The following is a 13,194-nucleotide window of genomic DNA, read 5'->3' as shown; positions in this document are numbered from 1 at the left end:
CACTTCCGAGACGCACCCGGTATATAAACATTTCGACACCTTCAAGGGAATCAAAATTTATAGGGTATTTTCTGTTGACCTAAAAAACTATAAAATTTAATATGAATAAATGAAATAATTTCGTTGCTATTCCATTCAAAAACTCGAGTCCATTTATTGTAACGCGCTAAAAACTATTTAAATTATTCCAAAGTAAGTTCTAATGTTCGGAAACTTTTCCAAGCTATGAGTAGTAGTCTAACGTTTGTATAAAGAAAAGTTTAATCAACAATTATTTTTTCTGAAATAGCGGACTAAAATGAGAAACTATGTGGACCATAATTTTCTGGGATGGAGCTTGTTGTTTTGACTCCACATTTCCAGAACTGAACTAACTCTTGAACAAAAAACTTGGATTTGCCCAAAGACATCGAATTAAAGCCGACAAAAGCAAGAGATAACATTTAATCAGCATTAAAACAGCCTACTCTCTGCAACAGTAAAACAGAGTCAGTGGCACAGAGTTTTTTTTAGAAAAATACTCCAGTGATAAGCCATATGCACGTCCCTGGTGAACCTGTCCACACTTTTTTAGCATTAAAGTATGTTACACTTATAATAACTTTTACCCGCAAAATTTCATTCGAATTGCTAAAAGCACTTGAGAAAAAATAAAGACTTATCTCCAAAAAAATCCTTTATGGGTATTTCGCCACTGCACTGCAAGAATAATCTACAAAATAAAATAGTTATTTTTTGTAAACACTTCTGCGTTAAACCTAAACGGACACTGCTTATCAGAAGTTATGTTTACAGTAATAAAAATTTGCCTAACAAATAAAAAATGCTTAACGTTTCGGAAAGTTTATCTCTTTCCGTCGTCGGAAGCAAAAAAATACAAAGAATAAAGAAAAAAACTATTTAAAATATTTAAATTCAACTATTCGAGAAATTTTTTTGCTTCCGACGACAGAAAGAGATAAACTTTCCGAAACGTTAAGCATTTTTTCTTTGTTAGGCAAATTTTTATTACTGTAAACATAACTTCTGATAAGCAGTGTCCGTTTAGGTTTAACGCAGAAGTGTTTACAAAAAATAACTATTTTATTTTGTAGATTTTTCTTGCAGTGCAGTGGCGAAATACCCATAAAGGATTTTTTTGGAGAGATGAATCCGCCACATAGGTATGGACATTTTTTAATAAAGGCTACTCGAAACTCACTGCAGCTACCAAACAAAGCAGAATCGTCGTATTTTATATGGGGAGATAGCACATGTTTTTTGAATTTGCCCTGTAATAATATACGTCAGAGACATTACTCTAAACCGTAACTCAAACTTGACATCTGATATGACATCAATTTTAAATCACATCAAAAAATATACCAAGAAAAATCACATTTCACCTCAATCAAAATTCTACGTAAAAAATGATCCCAAGGCAGGTTCTAAAATCATGTAAGTATCTTCTACATCTAAACTAACCAATTCCTGATATTTTTTCTAATCGTATTTACATTTTCTTGTCTAGTTTACAACAATAATCTGGTTTCATCTTTGTGCACTCAGCCCGAGTACCAGAAATCCGTCCAAGTATCCATTTTGGGTGCCGGTTCGCGACTTGGCACTTACACCAGCTTCTTGTTGAAGCAAAATCCCCTGATTTCAGCGCTTCATCTTCAAGGATGCTTGGGAGTCGAAAATATAGGCAAGGATTTGAGTCATATGGACACCAGCTGTGCTGTACATTCGTATTGTGGCATGGACTCTGGTGTGGAAAAAGCTGTCAAGGTAGGGATTAGTATTACGAGTAATTGTTTTAATTTTTATATATTTCATATCAACTAAACTTTTAGTTACGTAATCGATTAAATTCATTGTTGCCAACCATGAAGATATTCAGGTGGTAGCTCTGCTGTAAAAAATGTCAAGTTGCCGCATTTATTTATTTATTTCCTGACATGTCTGTAGTGTTGTATTACGAGTTTTTGGTTTAAATCAACAGTGTTGTGATACTTTAAGCTTGAACATGTTTTGCAGTCGAACATTGTTCTTTTTAGAACCTCTTATAGTGCGAAGTGAACAAGATAGCTTAATAGCCGTAAAAACTCATCGCAACTTAGAATATTTTGAACGGGAAAGCGGTAGTAATGGCCCTTTATGTCCCTTAAGTGCTGCTAAGAAGGTGAGTTTTGTTGATGTAAATAATATAAATATAGTTTATACATACAGGGTGTCCCACTTAAGATAGATACAAGCCAATATCTTGGTTGTTTGTTGAGCGATCTTTTTCATTTTTGGCAGGAGGCTGTACGGCTATAAGACGTACATTTTGCCCAGGGTAAGAAATGCGATACCTCATAGACGTACGTTTTAATGGGGTTTCATATTTTTCGAGCCAAGAGTAAACTACCCTTAGGACAGTATTTATTTCAAATCTCATAAATTATATTGAATCCTCCTTACCAAAGATACTTAAGTTCTAATTTTTATAAATATTGATACAGGGTGTGTCATTAAAATAAGACATTTTTATTTTTATTATTATTTTTTAAGTACTTACGACGCCACTGGATAAACAACTGGTTTATTATCAATAACCAATTATCAAGTAATAATCGTTTTTTATGGTGATTTGGTCGAAGAAGTTGACTTTTAGTTCGTTATAGTTTTATAAATCTTTGTTTAGAGCATATTTTTCAAAGTTAATAGTGATTGTTTTAAATATCTAACTATTTGGATTTTTTTAAATATTCCTCAATAAAACGAATAAAAATCATATTTCAGATTCCATTGAAAACTGGGGTTTTAAATTATTTTGTAACTCATTTTATTCATTTGTATTAGCAAACCTAAAAAACACAATTTTTTAAAGTAAATAAAATAAATTGAAAATATTTAGGTTTTTTGTATCGTATCTTAATTATTATGGAAGCTATCTGAAAACTTAAATGGATTATTAATTGATAATTGGTTATTGATAATAAACCTGTTTTATCCAGTGGCGTCGTAAGTACTTAAAAAAATAATAATAAAAATAAAAATGTCTTATTTTATTGACGCATCCTGTATCAATATTTATCAAAATTAGAACTTAACTATCTTAGGTAAAGAGGATTCAATATAATTTATCATATTTGAAATAAATACTGTCCTAAGGGTAGTTTACTCTTGACTCGAAAAATATCAAACCCCATTAAAACGTACGTCTATGAAGTATCGTATTTCTTACCCTGGGCAAAATATACATATATCTTATAGCCATACAGCCTCCTGCCAAAAATGAAAAAGATCGCTCAACAAACAACCAAGGTATTGGCTTGTATCCATCTTAAGTGGGACACCCTGTATAAAATTAATTTATTTTTGTTTCCTAAAATATTTTGGTTAAAAAAAAATATATAAAATTGGGCAAACGCTGTACCGTTTAAGCTAAATCACGTCACTAAAAGTTTACTTGGTATGAACTTTAACTGTGGTGTTAAAAATTGTCAATGTAAATCTATGATATTTAAATTAAGAAAATTACAACTTTGTTTACTTTAAGAATTAAGTTGGTATAATCAAAATCTTGACACAAAAAATAAGTAAATATTCGCTTGATTTGATTGGGAAATATTGTCTAAAATATTTTTTATTATAGGTTTAAAACAAAAACAACAATTTACTGTTGATATCAATAGTATAGAATAACATTTAAAAACTTTATATGCCTTTCTTAATAATTGTAGTAAACACAAACACTGATTTGTTAATCAGTTTATCCAATTAACACTTTGAATATCATTAAAAAAATACTTCAGGACCAAGGATTTTTATTTTGACTTTAAAAATATGTTGCAATCCAATAATTGTGATAATTTTTACAGTAAAATGTTTGTATAATCAATTAAAAAAAATGGCGCCGGGAGGCACGTATAGCTGCCCATACTAAAATATGCTAATAAAAAGTTGGTAGGCAGTTCTTTTAGTTTCAAAGTAAAGGAGTATTTCCAATTTTCTTTTTATTTCAAAAACTGCGACTTTGGCTGATTTTGATGTTATTACAAATTTTGTTGCAAATATTATTCCTAATCTTAAATTGAAAACCGCGTTTCGTTAGCTACTGTAATTTTGGAGTTACGATTTTTTAAACATTTTAACCTCCTCCCATACCCCCTTACCCACCCCCCACCAAAAAAAAACCCACCCCCACCAAAAACTAATGGCCAGATTCTCGGGTGCCACAGTATTTTTGTGCCAAATTTGGTTAAAATAGGTTTAGCGGTTTTTGAGTTATCGTGTTATAGACGGAGAGACGGACAGACAGACAAACACCATAAAAATATTTTTTTGTCGATCTTAATAGCCTATAGTAAACGCCACGAATGTTTGGGAGTGATTCATCGGTCGCTACCCTGTGAACTAATCTGTTCAAGGTCACATAAAACTTAATTCCAGTGCCGTGGTGTTTCAAGTCATATAATAATCAATATATTATAATCTGTTGTAGTTTGTTGTTTTAACTGTCAAAGTCTTGTCAAAACATATATTTGGTTATAAATATAAAATGGAATGCCCCCTTTGAATAAGAAGACTAAGGAAGGAGCATAATGCTATCCATGTATTCATGCATGGTGGGCGGAAAAAGCTCTCTAGGGTGGGGATCCTTGACAGTTCTGTTTGACGATTCATTTGACACATTTGAATTTGATTTGAAATTTTGTGGATTTGTCAGTCTTTACGGAGCTTATTTTATGTTATTTATTATTTATTCTACTACTGATAGTTGTATAAAGGTAGTAAATCTAGATGGAAATTGTGGCAGAACTTAAATTAACAGTGACATTATCGCGATTTATCGAAAAAGACTCTAACTAAATTATATATTTTCTTGCATTTTAGCTTTTATTTACTACTTGTCAAAGATCAGATGTCAAAGAATTTTGATACATTAATTTGACTTACCTGCTTCAGTAGCGTATCGGATATGTTTGTGTTAATAAATACTTATTATAACTTATCTATTTTTATTAGAATTATATATTTTTATAACAATTTTAATAACTACCAACATTTATTCACAAGGTAAAATAAAATAACAAATTATTGAGTTTACCCCACGTCTACCCTACATCATAGTTTTACATTTTTTAAATAAAATTAGAACGGCACTGATAAACCGAAATTTAAGTCGGCCATATTTGAGGCCCATCGCGGTGTACCTAATATTTTTGATATGCTCCTTCCTTAGTCTTCTTATTCAAAGAATGCCCCACTGGTCGCACTGCAAGCACACCAATGGACTGACGCACAAAAACGAATCAATCAAAGAAACGCGATATAGTATCGTCTTTGTCAATCACACTAACATTTTAGAATAAGTAGGAGGAGCGCAGGCAGATGATTAGACCGGGCCTTTAAAAACCTACGTCTGCGGTAAAAATTAACCTTTTTAATGTAAAAATGATAGCGCGCGTGTCGCTTCTAACTTCATCAAGCGATAAACCACTCCCAAACATTCGTGGCGTTTACTATACCATACCTATTCGTATGGTCGGCTAATAAAGTTGGTGTTGAAAAAATGTATAATTATATCTAAAGTCTGTCCTACGAGAGGATAGATGACAATGACAGTTGTATGTCATTTTAATTCAGAGGTAAATCGACTTTCCTCTCATTTTTTGGATGTTGTCTGTCCCAGTCGTTCTTGATTCGTTGGACAGACATGACAGATTTATATAAAAGTGTTTATAAACGTCAGTAACTCGAACTTAAATGTTATTTCTAGGCATACCGTGACACTTTTTTTTGATCACATATTATCAGAATTAAATTGATTTTAGAGTGCCGATGTGGTTCTAATTCTACCAACCGAAAATCTGAGTGCAGATACTCCCATAGGTGAACGCATCATGAAGGAAGGTAGCAGACTGCACAAGGTGGCTGTGAGATGTACTCTTTTTGCACCACGTGCTATTTTGGTGGTTTGTGTACCTCCGGTATCAGTAACAACGCCTTTAGTAACTGAAGTTTTCAAGAAGTCGAATTTCTATCATCCTGGACGGATCATTGGATCAACAGCATTCGCTCAGGTAAATTAATTTTAGTTATTCAATGCTTTAAGAGTCCATTACTGTTCTGGTTGCTCTCAGGGGTCGGGTAAAGCGGGTGTGTGGCCAAAGGAAATATATATTATTTCAGAAATCTGCCTTAAGGCTTAGCCCGATCCAGTCGTGTAAAGCCACACCTAGAATTCCAAACACACGTGCTTTGATTAAGGCTTGCAAAGCTTCAGCATTTGCCATAAAATAGCGAGCAATTTGTTACAAAACAATATAAATTATATATCACTGTAATCAGAAAACTTCAATCTATTTCCGTATTGTAACGGAATTTTAAATTATGTCTTTATTTTCGAGAAAATTTAGTCCAAACATAAGAAATATTTTGTTGATATTTGACCATCAAAATCTTAAAAATAAAGAAGTTGTCTAAAAATGTGCTACAATACGAATATAGTATAATCCTTTATCTTTAATTCCCTTCCTCATTTGTGTAAAAATACCTAAAAAACGTTAAATGCCGAACGTTTCTTTCTACTTTTTCGGACTACTAAAATGGACTTAAGGTACGCGCACACTGACCAGAGCCGCACGCGCCGCATCGACCAAAACCATATTGTTTGTGTTACGTTCAATGAAGGTGCGCACACTAGTCAGAGCCGCAGAGCTTCATTTAATCTATGTCGGTCGATGAGGCGCGTGCGGCTCTGGTCAGTGTGCGCGTACCTTTAAGGTCTATTTAGAAGTTTATTTCGTTTTTTGCCTTAGCAGCAAAATGGAGATCTAAAATTGAGGGGTTTCTGACAAAAAAACCATTAGTCAAAAAATGGGTAAAATGAGTTAATGGACAGTAATTTGTTGGTCATAACGTTCCTACCGAACGAATTCGGGAAAAGTGCTATAAGTCAGCCTGTGCATATGATCAAAAATACCGTAATTCCGCAATAACCCCACAAATCACAAGTCTTAACGGCAAAAACTCCACTAGTCCGCTACTTGTTGTGGTTTGGTTGTTTGTCGTTCGTAATCGTTCGAACAGTTGCTAAGAGGACTTGGTTGTTTCCACGGTTTTTGCCAAAATTCCAGCAAAAACCCCACAAGTCAAACAAATTCACGCCCTTCCTAACTTAAAAATAAGAAAAAAATCAAGAAAACTAGTTTTCTATAATTTCAGATTATAACCAGAGCTAACACAAAAAAAAACGACAATTTAAATTTAAATCGGAGCAAGATATACGTTTTTTTTAGTTTTTCCAAATTTCGAAATATCTGACTAATGGGGTTTTTGCCAGAAACCCCTCAATTATACTGTATTGCTCTCTCGACTCTATTTTTTAGCCAATTATTTTGTGAAAAAATGTACGAAAAAAAATAGCCCGATTCTTTTTAAATTCTATTATATTTAATCGTAGGTTAAGGCCAACTCGTTGCTAGGACGTTACCAAGATTTGGACCCTCAAGCAGTGTACACACCTTTAATAGGTGGACCAGATGTTGACTTAGCCGTACCACTTTTTGGTCAAGCCAAACCGGTAGAAGTAATAGGTAAAAATAAATATTTAAATCGTTTGTTTTTGTATCACATAAAGAAAAAAAACTTGTATATGTATATCCTCTCTATACTTTCATTTTACTTTTTTTGGTCACCTTTCTATTTTCCATCTCATTCACGAGCTCAGATATGCAATATTTCGATGACATTATGTCAATATTACTTAGTGCACAAAATGAAGGTAGTCAATATACAGGGTGGTCCGAACTGTATTCCGGAAACTTCGGCAGCATATTCTGCAGATAAAAAAAAGTAAAAAAGTTCCTATAAATGTACGTCCTAAAATGCTTAGTTTCGGAGATACAAGGTGTAGAAATTTTATTTTTAATTCGAAATCTATTTTTTCAAGGCTCCTTGATTAAAAATTAGTGTTTTTAACACAGCCATAGAACTCTAGATTGAAATTTAGAATACTATTTTTTTAAATCATCCTATTTAGGATGGCTTTTGTAAAACACCCGGTATGCTTTGATAAAAAAATTGAACCAAAACTGAAACTTGGCCCTAATTCTTTCAGGAAAAAATACTCAGATGTCCCTAACAGCCCAATTTCGTGGAGTGAACCCTACAGAATTTCCGAAAGTTTCTGGAAAAAGAGATTTTTTCGAAAAAGCCGACATGGCAGAGAGTTACGGCATCAATATGTTGGTGTCGACGATAGCCCTAGGGCTCTGTGGCGATCAAAATGCTTACGCCAATGTTTTTCTAAGAACCAATCTCGTTGATGTTTGCAAGTAAGTGTGATATGATCGAAAAAAATTAGAAATATTATTTGCTCCAAAAAAGCCTATACGGGTATTTCGCCACTGCAAAAAAATCTACAAAATAAAATAGTTATTTTTTGTAAACACTTCTGTTACGCTGGTTAATCCAAACGGAAACTACTTGTCAGAAGTTAGGTCAAATTTGCTTAACGAACAAAAAAATGGGACTGAACAGTAGAACTCACTGCCAGAATTTCTTTAAAAATTTGAAAATACTGACTCTTCCTTCTTTATTCATTTTTGAATCCGTTTGCTTAATCCGCAAGCACATATCTGCTATTCCGAAAGGCCATCTCATAACTATCCACTTAGGAATGCAGAGCACGATCTTTATCTGCCAACCCCGAGCTCAGAACTAGTTAAGGGTTCAATACTGTACAATGCCAAAAAAATGTACAATCATCTGCCTTTGAATATCAAATCAAGCTTTCATTCTTTCCCGCATTTCGCAAGGCTCTAAAATCATACCTACTGGAGAGAGCCCTATATGCGGTAAACGACTTTTTGTTGATGTTTGATTATGAACAATTTTGAATTTAAAATTTTGACCATCTCACACACTGGTCAAAGGTCAAAGTATTTAATATTCTAAACTTTAAAATTATATCTATTTACTGCGTACTGTTCTAAAATTGTCCATGTATATTCTTTTTGTAATTTTAAAGACTTAAATTTTTTTGAATTGTATTATTTGTATTGTGTATTTTTTGTTGTTTGTATTTTTTTGTGATTTTGTTGTTAGTGAGTGCTTTGTCGATGAAGCTGTTTTGGCTTTTTGCACAATAAAGCGTTGTTTGTTTCTTTGTTTGTTTTGTTTAACGTTTCGGAAAGTTTATCTCTTTCCGTCGTCGGAAGCAAAACAATTACAAAGAATAAAGAACAAAACTATTTAAAATATTTAAATTCAACTATTCGAGAACACTTTAGTTTTTTAAAACAGATACATCTACAAAAACCGTTGACGTTCTGTTAAAATGACATAAATGACATTATATCAAGTTAAACTTCAAAATTAACAATGGTCGCGTTCATCAGGACAAGTTGATCAGTGAGCGATGTACCATCGATTGGTTGTCCTGCTGAACGTGCTTTTTTGATCATAATCATAAGTAATGCATATTAAATTGTTTTCACCCATTTTTGGCACAAATCGAGGGGATTAGTCAACCGAGAACAATAAACAAAATGATTTGTTTTCGTTTTCCAAAACATTTTGTGACATTTGGCGTATGTGACGTTTAATCCATCATACATCGATAGCGTAGCGTATTTTAAATCTGATGGAAAAAATGGCGACTGATCCCAGAGCGCTCACAACTAATCGGCGCGTTCAGCAGAAAATTAGCGATCGCTGCGGTAGCCGCTACGTCCTGATGAACGCGACCAATTACTACCTGATAACAATAATTACTTAATAAGGTAAATCCAAAAAGCCCCAAACTTTCTGTATGATTATTTTTAATTTTTACGTATGTTATGTTTATTTATGTTATGTTCTTTAAAATCAAAGAAGCGATTGCCATACATTACTAACATCTACAGATGCATGAGCAATACATTTATTTTTCTTAGATTGTATTAAAAAAGCCTCTTTTATTTTTCTTTTAGAGGCTATCGCTTCTTTCATTATAATTTTGCCGTTATTAAAATTTATTCTGTGCCCTGTGTTCCATGAATGCTGACAAATCTTAGATTTGTGAAAATCTCCTTTTCTTAAATAATCTTTATGTTCTTTAATTCGAACATTTAAGGGTCTAAGTGTTAATAATAATTATTTAATTGTTATAGATGTTAAATATTAGTTGGTAATAACAAAGTAGAATTTAATACAATATAAAGGATAGTAAACAGTAGTCTTCAATTTTTACTGCCATGGCGCATAAATAAGTTTCTCCGGTTCAAAAATAATTAATTTTTAAAATCATTCTCATTTGGAGACTATTTAAAAGATAATTGTTAATTAGAGCTTAGAATAAAAGGGATATAAGATACAAGTGACTTTTTGTATTAAATGGACTTAAGTACATATTTAGATACTTTAGATACCATTTTATTTAGTATAAAAGGAAATTAAGTACCAAATTCTACACTCTACTCTACTTAGTGCCACTCAGAGGTGCCACTGTAGAATTTACTTGATTCCATTTTATACCAAATAAATGGGCACCTAAAGTATCTAAATCTATACCTTCGGAAAAGTCACTTGTATCCCTTTTATTCTAAACCCCCAAATTTGTTTAGTACCTAAAAATAATTTTTAGGTACTAAATAAATTTTGATAGGTAATATTAATTAATATTAAATAAACTAAAAATAACAATCGCTATATCCTGGCGCATTCGCCAATTTCTCTTGTTAACAAACAAATCTATTATATCGATTTACACTGCTAATAGTACCGGGTGGCCAACTAATATAATATAATAATAAATAATACAAACAACAGATAAAATACGAAAACAAGTAAAATCAAAGACGAACCTGGATCAATAACTAAATGACGTTACATGAAATAAACCCCTAGTTTTCGGCTATACGAAATTCGGCCGTTTTCCGTTAAAAACATTATGGCGGCACATAACTCCTAGAAATTTTAGAAAATTATTGATTGTCCGACTTTCGGACATTTTAATCTGAGAACTACCTACGTATAATTAACCAAGAAATTCGTAAAAATTATATGGATGGACGATAATGTTACATAAACACGTTTAAAAATTTATGACGTCATTTTTTTAAAAACGCCCGAATGAAAACTGAACTTAAACTTTTTGATATTTTGACGTAACAAATTTACCTCTTTTTGTTTCCTAGCCTACTACAAAAATTTTATACCTTATAATACTAGCCGACAGCCTAATATGATTTATTTTCTTAATATCTCCCGTTAAAGAGAGTATAGAAAGTTGCGGTTTGCGCTAATATTTTGGAAATTTCGTGCTCTATTTAATGGTGCAAAGAAAAACATAGCCTCCTATTTAAATTTTTTATGCAAAAGGCAATATCTGTTGTGATGCCAAACAGCGCCCTCTAGCTACCACAAAAAAATATGGATACAAAATTTATACTGGAGATCATTAAGGAAGAAAAGCTCTTTTAAACGAGCCCTAGTTTGTTTAAATCGACTAACCTAAACCAGAGTTATCCTTATTTTAATAAAAGCAAGTTTAACCTTCCCCCACCACTTTATTTTATGAGATAGAGCTAAATACTCTATATCAAAAAAATTACAAATTTCTCGATGATTATAATAGTGATATTTAAAATACCTGTTCATCTGCATATTTTTGAGAAAAACCCTGTTTTATGATTGGCTATCAGAGAAACGCCCCTAGCGGATATTTTTCAAACTTGAAAATAATTTTCAGAGATTTCTCTTGGTCAATTTACTTATTAGAATTTTTTTCCTAAATTTATACGATAATTAGTTCCTGAGATACAGCCGGCGTCCATTCTTAGTTGGCCACCCGGTACTTTTATCTGGCTATATTATGTATTAAGGTGGGGATTCTCACCGGTCGATCTCACTGCTTATGACGTACTTTTTTAACGTATTTAAACAAATAGCAAAAACTAACCGCAGCAATGTTTCCTCCATGATGATATGACAGAATACAAAAGAATGAACGACAATATGGACACAACTTGGTCTGCAACGTTTTGTCGACGCAAGAAAATCGTACGACAAGTCGTTGCGTGTGGATAACGCTTTAACACAGCATTTTAATAAACATACTAAAACTAATTGTTTTTTTAGATATTTAGTAACTACAGTTCGATTCTCAAGAGGAGGCGTTGTCCATAACTGCGGCCTGCCACAACTCAACAAACACGAACTAGATTTGCTGGAAAAGGCCACACTGGAGCTCAAAGAACGTGAAGATATGGCCAAGGAGTATTTGGAGTTTGTGGAAAACAAGGACAATTCCTCGGAATTGCCATCGTTCGTTGAGAAAGAAAGGAAGAGACAAGAACTGTTGAACCAACGTATCGTCAGATAAAAAGATTTCCAGTTTACAAGTTTGAGTTTTATATTTATTTATATGCATTAATAAAGTTTATTTTATTTTATTATAGTTTATTTAGTATTAAAAACTTTGATACCCTTGGAGAAATGAATAAGCCTTAAATTTTTTACTTCAATTTCACAAAATTAAAAATATTCCTATAATTATTAGATTTAAGTGTGATAAACCTCAATCAAATTTACCTTTATTTCAATCGTAGAATCTACAAATAGAATAATATACAGTGTGTTCTATTCAAAAAAATACAACTATAATATTTTTTAACATTTGGGACACTCTGTATCTTGCAAAATTATTCCTAAATTGTAGTTCTAATAGTTCTTCAACGAACCTAAAACTTACAATTTGTCGTATGTGGTGAACAACCCTGTATATGTAGTATTTCTATGTCCACGGAATATTAACGTTTCATAGAGGTTCTGAATAAAGCTGAAGACTTCAATATAACAAAAATAAATCTACTTTACTCACGATTTTGCTGTTGAGATGCTGTAATTCTCTCTCTGCCAATCGCCTAGTGGCGTTCTCTTTTCTCTTCCGCTTGTACTGATTGTACTTGTAGAACAAGTACATGCCCGGCAGGGCTAAGACCACGAAGGGCTTGATGAGAGGGTTGTGCCGGGGGGGCTGTTGGGGGGCCTCGGGGTGAGGATCCGCCCTTTGTTCTGGCATGGCGATGGGGATCTGTGAGGAAAAGACAGATTAAAAAATCTAAAAAAAATATGTTTATTTGATTTGTTCAAAGGTTGTTTATTTGAATTTAGGACAGTAAAACACTTTTTGTATTTTTTGACTGCCTTGTTAACTGTCAAACTACCGTAAGTTCT

At 32.8% G+C, this 13,194-nt stretch overlaps 1 protein-coding gene across 1 annotated transcript; it reads left to right on the top strand.

Moving 5' to 3' along the window:
* The first annotated feature begins 1,317 nt into the window (after positions 1-1,317).
* Positions 1,318-12,410, top strand: LOC115891644 (malate dehydrogenase, mitochondrial-like). The gene is made up of 6 exons (XM_030912168.1): positions 1,318-1,437; positions 1,511-1,770; positions 5,805-6,053; positions 7,436-7,568; positions 8,093-8,309; positions 12,097-12,410. Exons 1-6 carry the CDS (start codon positions 1,410-1,412, stop codon positions 12,338-12,340), a joined length of 1,131 nt encoding a protein of 376 aa, XP_030768028.1. The 5' UTR covers positions 1,318-1,409; the 3' UTR covers positions 12,341-12,410.
* Positions 12,411-13,194: the final 784 nt, after the last annotated feature.

Source organism: Sitophilus oryzae, unplaced genomic scaffold (genome assembly GCF_002938485.1).
Source record: "Sitophilus oryzae breed Bouriz unplaced genomic scaffold, Soryzae_2.0 scaffold_1189_pilon_pilon, whole genome shotgun sequence".
In the NCBI taxonomy this organism is placed as follows: domain Eukaryota; kingdom Metazoa; phylum Arthropoda; class Insecta; order Coleoptera; family Curculionidae; genus Sitophilus; species Sitophilus oryzae.
Note: the sequence above shows the minus strand (reverse complement) of the source record. Positions and strands in the feature narration are given on the sequence as shown.

What these genes read in the sequence shown, in the direction of transcription:
- LOC115891644 (XM_030912168.1), top strand. Translation starts at nt 1,410, where the DNA reads ATGATCCCAAGGCAGGTTCTAAAATCAT. An exon ending in GTGTGGAAAAAGCTGTCAAG is followed by an intron (nt 1,771 to 5,804) that starts GTAGGGATTAGT and finishes AATTGATTTTAG; the next exon opens with AGTGCCGATGTGGTTCTAAT. An exon ending in CAAACCGGTAGAAGTAATAG is followed by an intron (nt 7,569 to 8,092) that starts GTAAAAATAAAT and finishes TAATTCTTTCAG; the next exon opens with GAAAAAATACTCAGATGTCC.